This window comes from Vicugna pacos, chromosome 3, assembly GCF_048564905.1.
Source record: "Vicugna pacos chromosome 3, VicPac4, whole genome shotgun sequence".
Taxonomy (NCBI): domain Eukaryota; kingdom Metazoa; phylum Chordata; class Mammalia; order Artiodactyla; family Camelidae; genus Vicugna; species Vicugna pacos.
Genome location: NC_132989.1, coordinates 22,498,089 through 22,518,161, shown reverse-complemented (window position 1 = coordinate 22,518,161; position 20,073 = coordinate 22,498,089). Strand labels below are relative to the sequence as shown.

At 32.7% G+C, this 20,073-nt stretch overlaps 1 protein-coding gene across 11 annotated transcripts in view; it reads left to right on the top strand.

Moving 5' to 3' along the window:
- Positions 1 to 20,073, top strand: part of ANKHD1 (ankyrin repeat and KH domain containing 1) — a 111,904-nt gene that overhangs the window by 56,244 nt on the left and 35,587 nt on the right. For 3 of the 11 annotated variants that reach the window (XM_015239488.3, XM_015239486.3, XM_015239490.3), the window contains exons 11-16: positions 103 to 159; positions 8,009 to 8,096; positions 10,261 to 10,388; positions 10,594 to 10,737; positions 11,642 to 11,744; positions 19,263 to 20,021. In XM_015239488.3, coding sequence (XP_015094974.2) covers positions 103 to 159; positions 8,009 to 8,096; positions 10,261 to 10,388; positions 10,594 to 10,737; positions 11,642 to 11,744; positions 19,263 to 20,021 — 1,279 coding nt within the window. Of the gene's footprint in view, positions 1 to 102; positions 177 to 243; positions 341 to 3,710; positions 3,801 to 8,008; positions 8,097 to 10,260; positions 10,389 to 10,593; positions 10,738 to 11,641; positions 11,745 to 19,262; positions 20,022 to 20,073 lie in introns of those variants that run through there. The other 8 variants (XM_015239489.3, XM_006204556.3, XM_015239493.3 and 5 more) reach the window with 6 other exon arrangements.

The window sequence follows — 20,073 nt, the reverse complement described above, 5'->3', positions numbered from 1 at the left end:
ACAAAGCCCAGCACCTGAAGTACCACTCACAAGGTCTTCATGGCCAACTGTGATTTTCATTTTTGGAATAAGATCCGTGAGTTCTTCTTTTTCCTTTCACAGGACAAGCAGGAGGACATGAAGACTATTTTGGAGGGCATAGATCCGGCCAAGCATCAGGTGAGGGTGGCCTTTGATGCTTGTAAGCTACTACATAAAGATAGATGATGTAGGTAACCAGAACTCTGGATATCTGAATTCCAGCCAAGAAGTTCCAGGACCTTGCTGGGTGACAAAGGAAATCCTCTTCGATTGAAAAAGATTATGAAGTTCCAATAAAAAGAGATTTATATTACTAGTAGTTTGCTTCCTTAGTATTCCTTTTATGTGGTATTCCTAAAAAATAACCTAGGTGAAAGTAGTTTTTTTATTCAGGTAGTGCCTTTTTATTCTCCCTTATTAGGAGAGTTTAGATACCCCAGAGAAAAAGTCTTCAGTTTTAAAATCCTTTGTATTCAGCTTTGTTCATCTAAAATCTGAAACTCAGATTTAGGATGATATATTGGATTTTTAAAATATAATCCTCAAATACTACCCCCACCAGTAGTTTAGTGAAACATTTCCTGTATTGTTCATGCCCTAATTTCTATAAAATTAAATTTTCTTAAAATCATCTCCTGTAATCTTATTCTGAAATTGGTTTTTAAGAAAGTGATTTACTTGTTCATAAGCAAATACTTCCTTTCTTTTGAAAAAATGTATGGAATTTGTGCCTGATGGTTTTAAAAGTCAGGCAAATTTAATATCCATTATAATCCAGAGAGATTTCTTTAAACTCAGGAGCAGTGCTTAATTTTTAAATTGGGGGGGGGTGTGTGTGATTGCATCTATCTAAAATACATTTTTCAGTATTAAACCACTTTTAATCATAATGCTTATTAAGTATCGTCATTTTTACTTTGTTGAATGAGATGTTATGTTCATTCTATTTTGAAGAAAGTAAATAAATTTCTCTCACAAAATATTATGTGAAAATGTAAACTTTTACTCAGTTTACATAATTGCTCTGGCTCCTATCAGGAATATAAAGCTGAGTGTTATTGCAGCTAAAGTATTTCTTTCTCTCTGGATTTGTTAAAGGAAATGTGAATATAAATCTGTCTCTGTAGCTGTAAGTCTCAAAACTTGGGATACTTTTTAAAATTGAGATTTCCAGCACCACTTTTAGAGGTTCAGATTCAGTAGATCTGGAGTGGGAAGTCTGCATGTTAAATGATATCCCAGGAGATTCTGATAAGTCCTCCATATTCCGCACTTTGAAACATTGCTAGAGTCTCTCGATTATTCTGCATCATTGTTGAGTTCTGTTCTTTTTCCATCTTTGCTTTATTATCATTCTTACTCCATCCAAACTGAAATAAGCTTGGTTTTTCTCTTTGTTACTTGTGGTTTTTAGGAACTGAGCTTAACACAAACCCTAGAGCAGTGCCTCTTAATCTTTTCCCATCTCATTTCTGTTGAGCGATATGAATCTGAGCAGTAACAGATCACCAAGGTAATGATTAATATACAGTTGTGAGTTGGAAGAATATACCCTGGGGGAGAGTATAAGAATCCTCTAGTACATATATAGTATAAAACAGTCTCCCTTTCCTCTCCTCTGATTCTGTTCTTTCACCCTAGACAATGTCCTTTTTTCAACTCCAAGGAACACTTCCTCTGTGGTAGTTACAATCTTAGATATATTCATGAATACCCTGGGTATCCATGACTGTGATTTTAAAGGAAATCAACTTTAAAAAAAAAAAAAGAAAACCTTACTGTAAAATTAAATTTTGTTATCCAAAGCCAAGTAGAAAAAAAAAATGCACCTTTTTTCTTATAGTGGTTATTCATCAGAACCAGAACACTTTTCATGGATAAGATATTAGGAGGGCTTATAAGCTCAGATTATCCACTTTTCTTCAACTGTTAGTAATTAGCTTACCTTAATAAATTAAATATGATCTCCCACTTTTAAAATAACTCTTTATTAAGGAATAATATATATATATTTAAATTTCACTACTTAAAGCTGGAAAACTTTAATCAATTTTTTTCTTTATCCCTAAAACTGTCTGTGAAATCCACAAAACTCCTAATACATTTTTTTTAAAGGCCAAGTTCTTTTTTTCTAGGTTATTATATGTTAAGTGAGTCCTTTTCCGCTATCTCAAGGTTGTTTAGATATAAGTAACAAGTGACTTACAGTCAAGAAGGTAAAGTCAGTGTTAGTACATTTGAAGTCTTTCTGCTCCCTATCATTTCAAGTACATAAATATATTAAATAAAATAACGAGAGAAAAACAAAGTAAATTAAAAATATGTAGCTATACTCAGAAACAGGATTAAAGAACTCTGTGGGCTAGAAATGGAGCATGGATCCACAGCTGAAGCTATAGGCCCAAAGAGAATTAAACCTAAAAGAAATGGGCACTGGGGGCTGGGATTTCATCTTCTAAAAAGGAATAGGGATGGAATGCATCTTACATGAAACAGGCCAATAGATCTATAGTCTACTTGACTGAAGCACGGAACTCGTACGTTATTGCCCCACCTGTGAAGCAAGTTGGAGAAAAGTCTCCAAGCAACTGCCCAGGATTGCAGTTAGAAATTATCTAATTGTTTTTCATAGAGGGAAGCTGCAAAGACAACAGTGTAACTAAGAACTTGGAGGACAACATTATTTGATGTAGTGAGCAGAACAGAAATAACTTCATGGAATCAGAAGCTTAAGTTGCCAAGGAAAGATCTACTTCTAGAATGGACCAGACTGAGGCAACTTTCAAACCATCTGATGAGAAAACAATAAGTTTGTGGATGGAAATAAAAGAAAAAGCAACTCCAATACAAAATGAGCTTTTTCAAGTAAAAAAATGCATAAAGCTAAAGAGCAAGTCTACACAAGAGAGATAGTCAAAATGAAAGCAAACAAAAAGCAGCAACACAGAAGAAGAGCCCAAGGAAACTGAAATAAAAGACTTAAACTTACAGGTTTTAAACATGATTATTTTAAACTATGAACAATAGCCCTAAAACAATGTGAGGCAATGAAACAAAAGCTTATGATTATGAGTTAAGAACAGCTAAATTTGAAATAAAACATTTAAACTTTCAGGGGAAAAACTTGTGGAAATAAAAATTCAGTATATAGGATAAACAGTGTATTGGACAATGAATAAAGAATGAATAAGATGATAAAATAAGAAGTAACACAATGTAGCAGAAAGATAAAGAGATGAAAAATATGAGAGAGAAATTGAGAGAAAGGGGATAGATTAAGAGGCTCTACCATACATTTGAAGTTCCTGCAGGAGAGGGTGGAAACAGAAAACAGAGGCAATACTTGAAGAGATAAAGATGGAGAATTTTCTAGAATTGAAACCTGATGTGAATCCTTTATAGAAAAATCAATCACCAAGGAGAACACATGAAACATCAGAATTTTCCGGATAAAGAAAAATCTTAAAAGGTACTGGCAGAGAAATTCATTATCTACAAAGAAACAACAATCAAATTGTTGACAGATTCTTATCAAGAGTAATAATCACAGAAAACAATGGAGAGTAATGTCCTCAAAATGCCAGAAGAAAATAGCACAGTATAGAACTTTGTACTCCACTAGCATTCCAAAGAAGGAAAAATAAGCATATTTTCAGATCTACAAAGAATAAAAGAATTTACCATTTCAGACCCTTGCCAAAAGAACTACTAAAAGATATGTACATCAATCAGGAGAAAAATGAGCCCTGGAGGAAGGCGTGGGATGCAAAAAGCTACGGTAAGCAAAGAGATTGGTAAAATATAAATATAAATTTGTGAGTATAAAGCCGAAATTGTTATGCTTAAAACCAAAGTAGTACTAAAAGTCTAGACAGCAGTAGTATGACAGAAATTCAGAAGAATATGTTAGAAAGTTAAAACCATGCTAGAATCTTTGTGTTGTTCAGGAGAGGATAATCAGGTACTGAATAACTTTAAAGACTCTTTTTTAGAAAAATATATTATGAATCAGAACAAATATAAGCCTATTTATAAGGGCAGTCTTTTGAATTTGATTCAAAACCAAAATCTAGTAAAATTCTGTCTTCAGGAGGAAAACCTAAAGGAAAATGACAGGGAAAGGTTGACAAAGTAATGAAAAAAGTTATGTAAGGCAATATTAATATCAGACAAAATGGAATTTTAAGCCAAAATCATTTTTAGAGATAAATGCTCCCCCAACTGGTGTAACAATCAGTTACTCACATCCATCCTCCAGATAAGAGAAAATTACAAAATTACAAGAAAATTAGTTTTACATTTGTAGTAATAGGATTTTTTTCACACACTTCACTATGATAGATCAAATAGATCAAACAAGTGTTAACAGAAAAATCAAGTTTGTTCTTATAGAAAGCTAACATTTTATTTCCAATAAATATGGTATATGTTATTTTCTAATACGTGTAATATGCATAAAATTTGTCCATGTTTTAGGCCACTAAAAAGTCTGTAAAATGAACTTTTTAATCATATGAACTACACTCTCTGATCTCTGTTGTTTTAAAATTACAAATCAATAATAAAACCTTTTTTAAAAATATCCCATACAACTAGAAAATGAAGAAAAATACTTTTAGATAATTCATGAGTTTAAAAGGCAATCACAGTAAAATTTACAAAATAGATATTATCCCAAAACTACACATCAAAACTTGGGTGAGAGGGTGCAACTAAAGTTGTCCTTAGTAGGAAAATTATATGCAGAGAGAGAGAGAGAGGGTGTGTGTGTGTGTGTGTGTGTGTGGAAATGAAGCTAAGAAAGGAACAACAGCACAAAGAAGGAAGGACATTAAAAGTTAATAGAATAGAAGACAACAAAAATAGGGATTAAAAAGCAAAAATTAAAACTGATTTTTAAAATAGTCTGAAATACATAAAATAAGCCCACCTTTTTTCAAAAGGGAAAATGACAGGTAAATGATAGAAACTTAAGGGGAGTTATAACTATATGATACAGTAAAGAACTTTAAAATTTATAAGGCAATCATATGAACAATCAATAAAGTTGAATACTTAGATGAAATGAATACTGTTTTTTCCTCAAAATATATAAATTATCAAAATTGATTCAAGGAACCCTCAATAGAACAATAGCTATAATACAGGCTGAATCAGTAGTTTTAAATCATCTATCCATTGAAGATAAGAGGCCTAGATGGAATTATATGTGTTACTAAATGTTCAAGCAGTTGATAATCCCTATATTATTCTAGCTTTTCCCCAAAAAAGAGAAAGAAAAAATGTTAAATTGCACAATATCTAAGTTTATAGCCTTCAAAAATAATTTTGTGTTTATGAAGGGAAAAAATAATAATTTATATCCTAAAATTGTATTAATCTTGAACAAATACTGGCTGAAATAATAAATCCAACACTGATTAGTAAGCAGCACAGTTGACCCTTCACTAACGTGGGGATTAGGGCGCTGACATGTACAGTGGAAAATCCAAGTGTACCTTTACAGTCCACCCTTGGTATCCAAGGTTCTGCATCCATGTGTTCAAACAACCACGTATCCTGTAGCGTAGTACTTAAGATACCAATGTGTAAATGACTCAGGCAGTTCAAGCCCACAATTTTCAAGGGTCAACTGTATAAATAAATTTAATTCCTATTTTAAAAGAAGGATATAGTGGTCAGACATTTGGGGAAATGATTACATATTGTCTGATACACATTATTAATTTGAGGACATAAAATAGTATAAATACTTTATAAAGTTGTAGCATTGTTTTACCAACTGTTTCTCAAACATATTGTTCAAAACCAAAGGAATAACTGTATTTATAAGGAAACATAATAAGCAGCTTTTTACACCTTTTATTTCTGAAATTTTATTATTTTGAATTTTGAAGCTTCACTTGGGGTGAGGATCTTGGAATAGTACTTTCTGATTTCTTATTTTTAACAGCTATGGGAATGTTTTAAATATAGAGAACTTAACAGTTACTTTAAAAGTTTATTCTGAAGCAAAGCTTTCAGAATCTTGTCTTTGCCGTTACTCATAGGATCTAGTTATGTTGATGGGTTTCACTGCCAGGCTTAAGCTAAGAAAGGGAAAAAAAGGGAAAGTGACATTAGTATTGCCCACCCATGTTCTAGTAATAATGTATTATCAAATGCAGATAATGAATGTCTTATTATGTGTAACTACTACTCTTAATTTCTTGTTAAATTCACTTTTCTTTCTCGTATTTACCTAATAGAAAATTAAAACTTCAAACTTTAGTTTTATGAGAGGAAAGATTTGAGAGGTCAGTCGTGTTTAGGTTCCTTCTTGGTAAACAGTATTCAGGCACTTCATTGCTTTGGACATTAGCTATATAACAGTAAGCAAAAATGTAAATGGTTGCCGTTCTCATGAAACTTACAGTTGAGTGGTGGACGTTAGCCAAATAGTTAAACTAATACATGATTGGAACTTATGAAGGAACGGTTCATAGAGGTATAAGTCAATAATAGGAAAATTGATCTAGCCAGAAAGTTCAAGGAGGTCTTCCTTGAAGAAATAACACTTCACTTGAGACATGAAGGATGAAAAGGAGCTAATAAGAAGTGCTACAGGGAAGAGAGAGCAGCTTAAGCAAAAAGGCCCTGAGGCAGGAGGGGAAATAACAATTGCTAAAGGAGCATTTTTTTTCCAGTGTGTAGTTGACACTACTTTCTAGGTCTTTCTGAGTAAGACCTTCATATTTTATATTCCGTTTTGTTTGAAATAAATTGCCAGAATTTTAGATTTACCTAAGTTCAAAATTCTGAAGCCAGTTTATTTTGGCGTTATCTATAGTTATTCATTCTTCATAACTTAGATTTAATAAAGATCGTTGTCTAATCAATATGCATAACAAAAAGTCGAAGCATAAACTAATGTTTATGGGAGGTTGAGAGAGTCTATACTATCAAGACAAAAGAAAAAAATTTTTAGAGTAAGATTCCTGTCACTGCAGTCCAGTTTAAAGTTTCTATTGGGTTGCCAATCTATTCTATTTCTTACTGTTAGTTTGCCTAAGTTGTAGATCATATATAGTTTTGTATATAGACTGGTTAACTGTGTGGTGGCTAAGGGATTCTCTGAGTTAATTAGGAGAAATCAGCATTCTTTGTCAAATTTTTCTTAGTAACAGAAGAGGACCAGAACAACAGAAATTATTGTTTGCATACATAGTGAAAGAGGAGATAGATGAGAAAACTTTTCATAGAAGTCATCTGTTAGCTACATTTTAATACTTAGATGCATGTAGTAAGAGTTCACAGGTCTCCCAACAGACAGTGCTACTTACCATACAAGCAAGATGCTTTAAGTGGTTTATTAGGATGGTTGGAAGCTGTTTTATCATTTATTCTCTTGCCGGCAAACTTCCTAGGAAAAATAACGTTCTTTCTGCTATTGTTAAGACTGCTTCTTTTGCCTCTGGCTATTCAAGCACTCAATTTCTACTCTGAAAATTATCTGTTCATTGATATGTTTTTCCTTTTCCTTTTCCCTTTACTCCTGAAATACCATAGTGTTTTTCTTCAGGGATTTTTTTTTTTACTATCCTTTGATAGAGTTTTTATTGGCTTCTGATATGGTGAGATCAAGGTCCTCATAACCACTTTACAAAACTAAAGTTCCTTTTTCTTAGTTCAGGTGAAGAGTTAGGGAAAAATCTATTTAATCTTAGCATTAGAAAAATGCAGTTACTTCTCTTTGGGAATCAAACTAAACATAAGCCTTTAACCATTATTATTTGGTATGCAAAACTGAACTTGCTCTTAGAAAGTTACACCATCTAATGTGAACTGAAATCAATCCAACATTTTGGAGGAATTGAGGTAGGTAACATAAGTGACTACACTGAGTAAGTATTAAATCTTCATAATTTCTTATGTCACTAGTACTAAGTGTTTAAAATAGATGGGTAATTAATTGGCAGTGATGTATTATTTTGTGTTTCTTTGCTAGGAACATGAATCTGAAGGTGGAAGAACACCTTTGATGAAAGCCGCAAGAGCTGGTCATTTGTGCACCGTGCAGTTTCTGATTAGCAAAGGTAAAGTAGAAGTGAGCATTTCTAAGAGGCTACAATATCTAAAAAAAAATTTCCTAAACTGTTGCAATTTATGTTAAAGCTATTTTACATACAATGTAAGTACTATATTTTAGTCTTTTGTTGCTGTATTTTGTTAAGAGTTCATAAGGTGCTTGCTGGGATCTTTCTTTATTAGTTTTGAGTTTAAAGTCTTCATCAACCAAACAGCATATGGTTGCTCCTTAAAGTTGAAAATGCCACATGTAAAATGTCCAACTATATTTGGTAGATAGAGTATTGTTTAGCACCTAATGATAAGGCAATTCTGCTGGAAATGGAGAAGGGTGTGGGGAGAAAGCCTACTCCTGTTGTTTATGGTACAGTTGAATTAACCACGTACAAGGGCGTTATCTATTATTCATATTCCTCTAGGGATTCTATTGTTAGAATATATTTAGGCAAAGAAGTTCAAATGATGGATGAAAAGGTAGTTAAAGACTGTTTCCTATAGAAAAGTGAAATGCTGCTGAACCAATGTTAGGTTGAACTGTATAGAATTATTGTATATGTCAAAAATAACAATAATCAGCAATTTCATTTGGTTCAACCTAACTCTGTGTGAAGTATTAGAGGTACTCTGGGATCTGATAAAAAATCCTAGGATAGGATGTTAAACTGTAAGGAAGGTCCACGCATGTGTTGTATTATTAAAATAAAAATTTTATACCAATGTTCCAATAGAAGTCTGACATTTTGTACCATTAAGGATGTGGTGTAAGAGTTTATCATTTTAAATATACTTTCTTCTTTAATTGACTAAAACTAGGTTTATTTTCTTCATATCACATTTTTCTACCAAGTAAGGCATATCTTACATAATGTTATAACATAGTCTGTAAAAAGATGTTTACCTTAACCATGCAGAAGTAATAAACAGATGGTTAACCTTTGGAGTTCTCTTATGCTCCTTTACTAAAGAGGTTACCTAATCATACCTAACAACTACCCTGCTCAGCATATAATCAGGAGTGTGAGGAATAAGATCACATTGATTATAGCCTTTCTAGGCTGTAGTAACTGCTAAACAATCCCACCATCTAAATTTATTAACAACTTTAAAAATAAGCTCATATTACTTATGTAAGGACGCTTACTGGTATACTTTGCCTTTCCTAAAAGGTACTTCAGTACAAGTTAGGATTAAGTTCAAGCAGGTATTTTTGAAAGGTAAATTAATAGTAGTTTTACTCAGAGGTTTATTTTTCCCTTCATAAAGTAAGTCTGAAACTAAAGAAGAAAGAAGAATGAATATTGCTAATCTTAACTATCTAGTTGAGTCCTTTTGGGATTGTAAAAGGTAGTTGAACTAAAAACGAATTCCACCCCCTCCCAAGGGGTCAAAGTTAATTTACATAGGCTAAGAAAATATTTTGCATTTACACTTTCTTTAGGTCATGTTGTACAATTCTGTTGAACAACTTACTAAACCACCTTTCAGATAACATGAGAATAATCTTATGTCTTTTCTTCATATCCAGATCCCTCTAACTCTCAAAATACACAATATGAGGAATTATAATTCCCTTAAATATTGTTTAAAAAAATCTGTTTTCTCTACTTTAAGAACTGGCAATACTTCCACCACATTCTAGAAGTAGATCAGATGCCTTTGAAAAGTTATATATTTTTGTAGTACGTACAAGTGGTTACACACAGTGGTATTATTTGATGCTCACACTAATCTGTATATATTTATTAATCTAGAGTTTTCATTTTAGAAGTGATATTGAATGAACGAACTACAACCATGCACAATAATGTGGATGAATCTCACAAATATTATATTGAGCAAAAGAATCCAGGCACAAAAGAGTACATTGTATGATTTCATTCATATAAAGTTCAAAAACTAAAACCAGTTTGAAAGTCAGGGTAGTAGTTACCATCGAAGGGGTGGATAGTGACTGAAACGGTGCACAAGGTGAGGCTTCTGGCATGTGGATAATGCTCTCTTTCTTGATCTGGGTGCTGATTACACAGATGTGTTCACTTTGTGAAAAATTTTCAAACTGTATACTTATGATTTGTGTCCTCTTTTTGTGTCTGTGTTGTACTTCAGAAAAGGTTTTAAAATCATGTTGTCTGAACTGGCTTTGCTAAGACTGCTGATTATTTTTCTTTGCAGGTGCCAATGTGAATAGGGCTACAGCCAATAATGATCATACAGTGGTGTCGCTGGCATGTGCAGGAGGTCACCTGGCAGTTGTTGAGCTACTTTTGGCCCATGGGGCTGACCCTACTCATCGACTTAAGGTATTCTTCTTCAAAATAAGTAAATAATATGTACATTATTATTAAAATAGATTTCAAATGTTTTAGTGCTTAGCATTTATTATTAACATTTATTACTATTTAAGTGAGTTTTGAATTTATATTAGCTGCTAAGAAACTAAATGTGTATAGTAATCATATTAAACAAAATTTACAAGTAATTAATTATGGTGTCAATTTTTCTCAGGATGGCTCAACAATGCTCATTGAAGCTGCAAAAGGTGGTCATACTAATGTTGTTTCTTATCTATTGGATTATCCAAACAATGTTCTGTCAGTTCCTACCACAGATGTTTCTCAGCTTACCCCACCTTCTCAAGATCAATCTCAGGTAACGTAAGACAGAGCTTATTTATGAAAATAAATGTTCTTCAAATTGGGAGTTTTTGTTTAAAGTTAGTCTTAAGCAAAACGAGCTTATTTCTCTTACGTATTGAGATAAATGTGGTCCTAAATTCAAGATTTTCTTCAAAAGTACATGGAAATTTTTTTTATTGTCTTATTTACTGAAAACAGTATTTTTAAAAAAAATACACTTAATACTAAGTATAAAATAGATATTCCAGGTTGTCCTCTTGTTACAACTAGGTCTTCAGGGTTGTCTGTTTTTTAATGACTACAGTAAGCATAATCTTTAACCAGGAGAAAGCTTTTCCTTTAAAACCTCCCAAGACAGTATTAATTATCCTAAAGACAGTTAATTTTGTCATCTGGCAAGTATAGGGAACCAGGGTATAAGCACCAAAAATTCATTAAAGTAATTTTTAAACCTACCTAAAAATATGGAGAGAATATAGAGAGTATACTAAGTTTACAAAGTTCAGTAAAATCTTAAGTTCTTTCCCTCAAAGTTATCTGGAGAACTGCTAAAATACAACAATTCAGAAAAATACTGGATTTTTTTCTTTTCTTCTGACCCATATAGAATTTGAACAATGGTAAATTTACCATTTGAATATGTAACTTGTATGCTTAGCTAAATTTGAAGCTAGCAAGACTTCTCCTTAACAAGAGAGTAATATTAATTCCATTTAAACTTAAATCATTGACTACTTGTAGATTGCCTGAATTTGTCCAATCGGTATTCTGAGAAATTATTCCTTGGTGAAAGCTTCTTTTTTTTTCTTTTTAAAGAAACAAAAAGTGAATTTGGTAGTATATGAAGACAATCTAAAACAGGGACCTTTGTTTTAGTCTTTGGTCTGAGATTGTTTCCTTCTGAGTTGACTTTTTAGGTTCCACGTGTACCAGTGCATACACTCGCCATGGTTGTACCTCCTCAGGAACCTGACAGAACTTCACAGGAGAACTCTCCTGCCCTTTTAGGAGTACAGAAAGGTTAGTTATTGAATTATTTTCCTTAAAATGGGTATCTTATCACCTAATATATGAATTCATAAAGTGTAATGGTTGCTGTGTACCCAGAATTGAGGTAGGTAATTCTGACAAAAGCTAATGGTCTTACGTACTATTTAAAATAGGCATAAGTGCTAGGAGAAATGATTTCTTAAAATGTTAACATACTTCTAGGTGTAGTTTTCATCTGGCATAGATGAAAATAATTAAGTATATCAAGTTCTTCATTATATTTAAGTAGCAAAACTTGATCAGGCATTCATTTTTCATATCACAGTTCTTTAGCAAAAACAATAGTATAATATGAGAAGTGAAAATCTTTTTTTGCTGTCTAGTTAAGTCTTAGTAGCATTGATTCAATTCACTGAGTGAGAAGTTGAAGAATTATATTTAGTTTCTTTTATATAATTCTTCATATAGTGAGTTAACTAACATCTGTCAATATGTGAGCACAGACAAATAACTATAAAAAAGTATATGAATAATATCCAAGTGAATATTAAGGAGTATACACTGTTTCAAGGGCTCAAATTTATAAGTTCTGTTTTTTTCTGCTGTCTTTTCATTTGTGGATATAAAGTACCTTCACTTGATAATCATGTATGATAATCATGTATAATCATATCTGAGTTCTTTCTCTGAAATAAAGTTGGTAATATGTAAGGTATTAAAAACTTATATGTCAGAGAAATTTATGAGCATATTTCATTCATTATATGATTATCAAGTCCTAGATTTTTCAACACACAGAAGTGTGTAAGTATGTATTAGTATCTTTAATACAACTTTAAAGTTGGTTGGTAATGGGTGGCTGTTATAGCAGGAAAGCAGAAGCTTCTTTCAAATTAATGTCAGTGTTAGTAATTTAAAGTATTGTGGACCTTTACCAAGGATTACTTCATTTCTAAACTACTAATTTCAGAGATCAAATACCTGTAGTCTCTCTGACTTTAAGCTAGTTCCAGCAGTTTTCCACTGAATACATAGATTCAAACTTTTTCAGAAAATGAAGACTGCTATTTTTTAATCTTAACAAATAAAAAGCAAATTAAGCATGTGCTTGTTAAGGAATCTGAGCATCCTAACCATCTGACAGCCTTTAATAAAATATTTAAACCTAACTGGTTCTGTTCTTGTTGTTTTTTATTTGGCTATATACCCTATAAGGACTGTAGTAACTTTGGCTCAGGAAATTCAGTACTAAATAAGAAAGCATTTAAAAAATATGTTTATTGACACAGAGCCACAGAAAAACCAAGAAATAAGCTAGGGAGGATATAGAATATGTACAGAAAGGAAGTAAAACATTTTAAATTTAGATTTAATATATAAGTCAACTGAAATGTTTGGGTAGTGGTTTTTTAAGTTGATACTCAAGTGAGTAATCATCATTTTTACTTACTGAAATACCTTCTTATTACTGAGCATCTATTTATTTTCTTCACTTTGATGTTTTATTCTGTACTTTAAGTAGTATCAAAATATGAACTAACCTTTTAAGGACTCTTTCATTTTACCAAACTATTTGGGAAGGAAAAAATAAACACTTGTATCGAGACACTTGGGCACTTGATATTGCCAGCTGCCAAGTGGCATTGCCAACCCAACATTTATTTGTGCAGGATCAAGCTGTGATAATGCATTGTGTTAAGATATCGTGTTGGTATAAATCATGTGCATCATAGAATATTATATCACTATAAATTAGGAAAAATCAGTTGATTATGTAAAAGTACACTGAACACCTAGATAGGTAGAAAAACCTACCTTTAATTATTAAAGACATACTATTTTCTCCATAAAGTGAAATTTTCTTAAAATTTCTCATTTATGTCTCTAGAAAAGTTCCTTTGAATGATGAAATTGTTGTTTGACCCTTTCATTTTTGTTTCTTCTAAGTCCATAGATTGTATCTGTGTTGCATATGTGGCTAAAGTTGGAGGAAGCATTATTCTCTAAGACTCCCTCCTTTTCCTCTTCTAGCAATCATCTTTTCAAGTGTATAACATTTTACTCTTATCTAAAGTATTTTATTCATATCTGCATCCTTTTAAAATACACTCATGCTCTTAAATCTTTCCCAGGTGTTTCATATATGTGTGTGTGTGTGTATCCTTCTCAGATATTCTTTACTTTCTTAACCCATGTGCACCATTTGTCCAGGCTCTATCCATCTTGACTCATATTTTCCTGATTTAGGCAACTAATCTCACTTTTCCATTGTTAGTTTTCAAGGATTCAAGATTCTAGGTAGCATCTGACCAAGGCTTCAGAATCACCTCTGTAAACAAAATGTGAAGCTAGGTAAGAGTGATGTACTCAGTTTTGTAGCATTATTTAGTTTTATTATCGATAGTTAATGAATATTCAAATGGGAAAGTAATATTAAACCTTTGCCTTTCCAAATTCGATTTTGTGAGTGAATTTGTTGATTGAAGCCACTCATTGCATCTGAATTATTTGCAGTAACTGGTTCTACAGAGATCTTAAAAGAGAAGGATTCATGATAATTCTCTGCAGTTGTACAGCTTAGAATTAGTCTATTGCAGAACATTAAAATGATGTCAGTATAAACAATACATATCTTTTGTGTGTTCCTCAAGCCCTCTTGAGGAATCATTTCTTTTCTCTGAACTCCTATAGCACTTTATTGGATATTCCTTCTGGCTCTGGTCACTCCTGCACCTTCATCTCCCCCTTGGACTTCAAGTGTGGAAGGTTGAGTTAATCACGCTCAATTCCTGCTGCTTAGTCATCATAGCTCTTCTCTTGTTTTACTTAATTCCCTTTTATTCTTCTTTCCTTACCCATACTTCCCCTTAGGCAGTCATTCTAATGTATTTGATGTGCAGATTCTTTTGTTCTTACAACTTCTTATAAAATGTTTTCTACTTTGTATATATTTTTAATTTACATTAATGGTATTATGCTCTAGACCCTGTTTTGTTTTTTACTTTTTTCACTTAATACTATTTTTAAGATCTATTCATAAGTCTACCTCTATATTGTTTCTGTCTGTAGCATAGTGTTTCACTGTGTAAATCTTGTATTTTTTACTTGTCCTTTCTCCCAGTAATGGGTACCCAAATTGCCTTTCATTCCCCACCACCACGGACAATGCTGTGATGAAAATTCTGACACAGTCCCCTTATGGATCTATATGAGAATTTCTTTGGGGTAAACTCAGGAGCAAAATTACCTGTCATAGGAATGCATAATGTTTATCTGACAAAATACTACAAATTCACTCTCTAGAATGGCTACAACAGTTTATAGTCCCACCAGCAATGTGTAAGTGTTACTATATTATATACCCTCACCTCGTTTCCATACCAACCAAAGATTGCCTTTATCCTCTTGGATTTGTACATCTCTATCTTTCCTTTTAGAATGTAAGCTCCTCAAGGGCAGGATTTCTGCTGCTCATCTTTGTATGGCCCACTATGCCTTGCTTGTACCAGATGTTAAATATTTGTTGAATAAATTAATGAATGCCAGGCTAAGAATATAGATTATTCTGAAGACAAAAGAAAATTATTAAGAATTTTTAAGAAGAGAGACATTGTGATTAGAGAGGATGTTTAAAAACTTAATCAAGAAGTAGTATTCTAGAGTGATGGGGAAAAGATCAAAAACAAAAAAGTAAGTGTAAAGGAAGAATTAAGTTAACATGCAGCTTTCTATCCCAGAGTCGCTTATTGGAATAGGTAACATGAAAAGTTCTCATTATCAAATCATTAAAATTATATAGAAAAATTTTATATACAGTGAATGAAGTTGAGTGTTCCTCCGGAAATTTTACTAATATTCCCTACTTTAGTAGATGTCCATTATGTAATCGTGCTTACATGGATTTACATATGCCTAATTTTTAAAATTTTTGTATAATTTATTTTTATTTATCTATTTTGGGGGGAGGTAATGAGGTTTCTTTATTTATTTAGTTTTTTTTGTTTTTAATGGAGGTACTGGGGATTGAACCCAGGACCTCATGCATGCTTAGCATGTGCTCTACCACTGAGCTATACCCTCTCCCCTAACGTATGCCTAAATTTAATCGTGTCTTTAAACATATAACTGCTTATAATAAAAAGGTAGAAGATTGAATTAAACTGTTAACATGTTAACACAGATGCTCTATTTTTGGACACTCTTGCTTAATCTTACTGTGTTGAAGATGTATAGCATCCCCTGTTACTTTGGGAAATTTTGAAACATATTTAGACATAAAGGAAAAACGAATCAATTCTAGGCAATGGCTTTCATTTCTGACTATGATCACAACAAGAAGTATTTGTATTGAAACCAGCACACAACGTGCATCTATTTATCCAAACGCAGATTCCATTAGTACATTTGATTTCTGTGTTATTTTCAATTCTACATCATCAGCTTTTTTTTTTCCTACTTTAGATCTAGTTGGGAATGTTGTTTAAAATTCCTGAGAGATGAAATTTGCTATGTCTCGATAAAACCAAATCTAGAGCCACCTGTATGTCATGCAGTTTTTTCCTTTGGCCATTATTTTTCTATTGCACAGTGGACTAATAATTTTAGACAAAAATGATTGATTAACTCATTAATCAGAGAGTTAAACTTATTTTGATAGTAAACTAAATATGTTCACCTCATTTACTCTCTGCCCTTCAAAAAATAACATCCATATTCTAATCTATTATGATTTCCTATTACAAACTTTTTCTAATTAATGGAAGAAAACTGAAAGTTGAGGAAGTAGGATAGAAACCAAACCAAAGAGATGAGATGGTAACTCTACTCATGTTCCTAAATAGTACTTTATGATACCACTCAAGGCTACCAATGAATAGATTGATTTATTTGTTTCTGACAGTGGGAGATGTTTGAGGGAAATAGAATTCTTACTTTCTGGCATCTTATATTACTACCTTCCTACCTTCTGAAACTTTTGCTGCTAAAAAGACACTTGTTAGCATTTACTACTTTTCTCCAAAATTGAAGGTGTTGCTTCAGCTTCTAAAAATAATTAGGTGACATTTGTTTTTCACCAGCTTAGTCTATTGATGATGCTATAGCTTGTATTAGTGCTTTGATGTGTATCAGCGCAATCCCACAAACTCCATGGTTACAGATACTCAGCCATTGGTTATTTGGGGAAGAACTGCTTTTTGTGTATTACTCTCACCATCCTCTGTTTTACCTGCCACATATATTTTGGGCTTTTTTGTCTCTGTGTTCAATTAAATAAGTTGCTCTTAGTAATCTTGTGCTCTAAGCTTCTTGAATTTTATTTGTTAAAGAGATAGGGACTTTCTTATCTATTACTATCCTTAAAATTCTAGTCTTATTTTGGGTCATCTTACTGTTCATAAGATTTTAAATGAATGTCCAATATGATCATATGATTAATTACTATTCTGGTTAGTGTTGAACTCTTGCCTAGTTTTCTTAATCTTAAATGCAAATTACATAGGAATTATACATGAGTATTTTGAAATTAATGTTAAGGGAGCCTTCAGTCTTTGTAGAACTTCTGAATTTATTCTGCCAATGTCAATGAATATATTACATGACTGAAAATTTCCAAGCTGGGCTGCCAGATTTATACATTACTCTGTGGCAGTTAAATTCTCTTTTCTTACCATCGATTGTCATTAGGTACTTTGAACCTGTAAATCACACCAAGGATTCCTATATGGTCTATGGAAATAGTTATCTCACAAACTAACAGCTTTTGTTCTGAAAGGATAAAGTCTTTCCCCACCACTTTGCTCAGATAGAAATGTAAAACTGAATATAGACAGTACATTTTGCTGAATTTTGCCTTCAAAGAGTAAGTCTCTTAAAGTGATTTTTTAAACTGTGGTCATCTGACCTTGTTAAAGACAATACCTCAGGGAAAAACTGTTGACTTTTTTGGTAATAACATGTTGCAAATTTTTGAGCTACTTGCAGTTTGAGATCTCTTATTGCAGCAAAAAAGCAGTTAGATCTCTGATTTTTTTTTCTTTAATGGTTTTGTCATTCTCTTGCAATTCAGAGCATTTCAATATCTAATGGGTTACTTTTTTCCTTTGGACCTGAGAATCATTTTAAATGCACTGGATGAGCTTATTTTTAAAATTCTTAAGTTACCTATGTTATTAAACATATTGACTACAATCCTAAACAGTAAACAACTATTTTTTACCCATTTTTTTAAAAGTTTTATTATTGTTTAATATACATACAATAAAATTCACTCATTTTAATTGTACAATACAGTGACTTTTAGTAAATTTAAAGAATTGTGTAACCATCACCACCATCTGGTTTTGGAACATTTCCACCACTCATAGAAGATTTCACATGCCTGTTTGTGATCAGACCTCATTCTCACCACTGTAACCCAGGCAACTACTACTTTCCTTTCTGTCTATAGATTTACTTTGTCTCTATAGATTTGATATAAATGAAATTGCATAATATGTGGTCTTTTGTGTCTGGGTTCTTTCATTTTGTTTAAGGTTCATCCATGTTGTAGGATTTATCAGTAGTTTGTTCCTTTCTATTGCTGAATAGTCACAGTTCTTCCTAAACAAGAAGATTAAGCCTTGAATTTGCCTCAAAGTAGTTGTATATTTCTTCCATTTTATGTCCAGATGTTAGGATTGTTAATGTTGATAATTATTTTGCCTTGAAGGGAGTAAGTTAATTTGTGTGATTGAATACCTTAAATTAGTACACAATTACTTCATTTTTCACATACATCATCAATATGAGTAATCCTATATAGGAAGTCTGATTTTGCTCTTAGGTAACATTCATTGTTTCTCTCATATACTTTTACTTAAAAAGTTTATTTAAACTGAGAATAATTGTCCTTTGTAATACAAGTTTGATACAGTGTTCAGGTACAGAAGTATTTAAGACTTAAGTAATGAAACATTTTAGAAAGATATGTCTTGAAAAAACTGATTTCACATTATATTTTAATATAATGAAAGAAACATTTTGGCAACTTGAAAGACACTCTTCCCCATTTTGATCTACAAGTTATAGTTTCTTGCAGTAACTTGTATAGTTAATATTGCAAAAGGAACAGTTGGGCCGTGAAGCTAACATTAATGGTATCCTCAACACTATTTTAGTACTGCTTTAGATGTGATGTCCTTTAAAAATTTCAATTTAATAAGGAGAATTTTAGGATTCTTTCCTCTTTGATTTCCTTTTACTCCTACCCCATCTTATTTTCCAGAATTCTCCAATCCTAAATATTTGGTATTTTTAAATTTAAAAAGTCACAATTTTTGAATTGAAAACATCCCTGTTTGTGTGGTGTAAAATAGATGAGTCTGCTCTTTAATCTACCTACCACTGGTGTGAATCTTTGACCATTTCCTTCTACAGCATTAATTATAAGGGTTTTGGGAGGGAGATGTGTGTGTGTGGGAGAGGGGAGACTGGGTTGTTTTTGTTTTTTTTGTTTTGTTTTTGTTTTTTTTAGCATGGCACATTTTCAAACATTTTTCATGTGCTTAGGTACATCCAAGCAGAAGTCCAGTTCCCTGCAGGTAGCAGATCAGGACGTACTGCCACCTTTTCACCCATACCAGCCTTTGGAGTGCATAGTAGAGGAGACTGAAGGCAAACTGAATGAACTGGGACAAAGAATTAGTGCTATTGAAAAAGCACAGCTTAAGTCATTGGAGTTAATCCAAGGTGAACCTCTGAACAAAGATAAGATAGAAGAACTTAAAAAGAACAGAGAAGAGCAAGTCCAGAAGAAGAAGAAAATACTGAAAGAACTGCAGAAAGTGGAAAGGCAGTTGCAGATGAAAACACAGCAGCAATTTACCAAAGAATACTTGGAAACCAAAGGTCAGAAAGACACAGTATCTCTACACCAGCAGTGCTCTCATAGAGGAGTCTTCCCAGAAGGGGAAGGAGATGGTAGTCTCCCAGAGGATCACTTTCCAGAGTTACCTCAGGTTGACACAATCTTATTTAAAGATAATGATGTTGATGATGAGCAACAGTCTCCACCATCGGCAGAACAAATTGATTTTGTCCCAGTCCAGCCTTTATCATCTCCACAGTGTAACTTTTCCAGTGAATTAGGTTCTAATGGGACAAATTCTCTTGAACTTCAGAAGGTATCAGGTAATCATCAGATTATAGGACAGCCTCAGATTGCTATTACTGGACATGATCAGGGGCTGTTAGTTCAAGAACCAGATGGACTAATGGTTGCAACTCCAGCCCAGACGCTTACCGACACTCTTGATGACCTGATAGCAGGTGGGTTAAGAAATATGTCTGTAATAATTTCTCTTTAATTTGTGTGTTCACC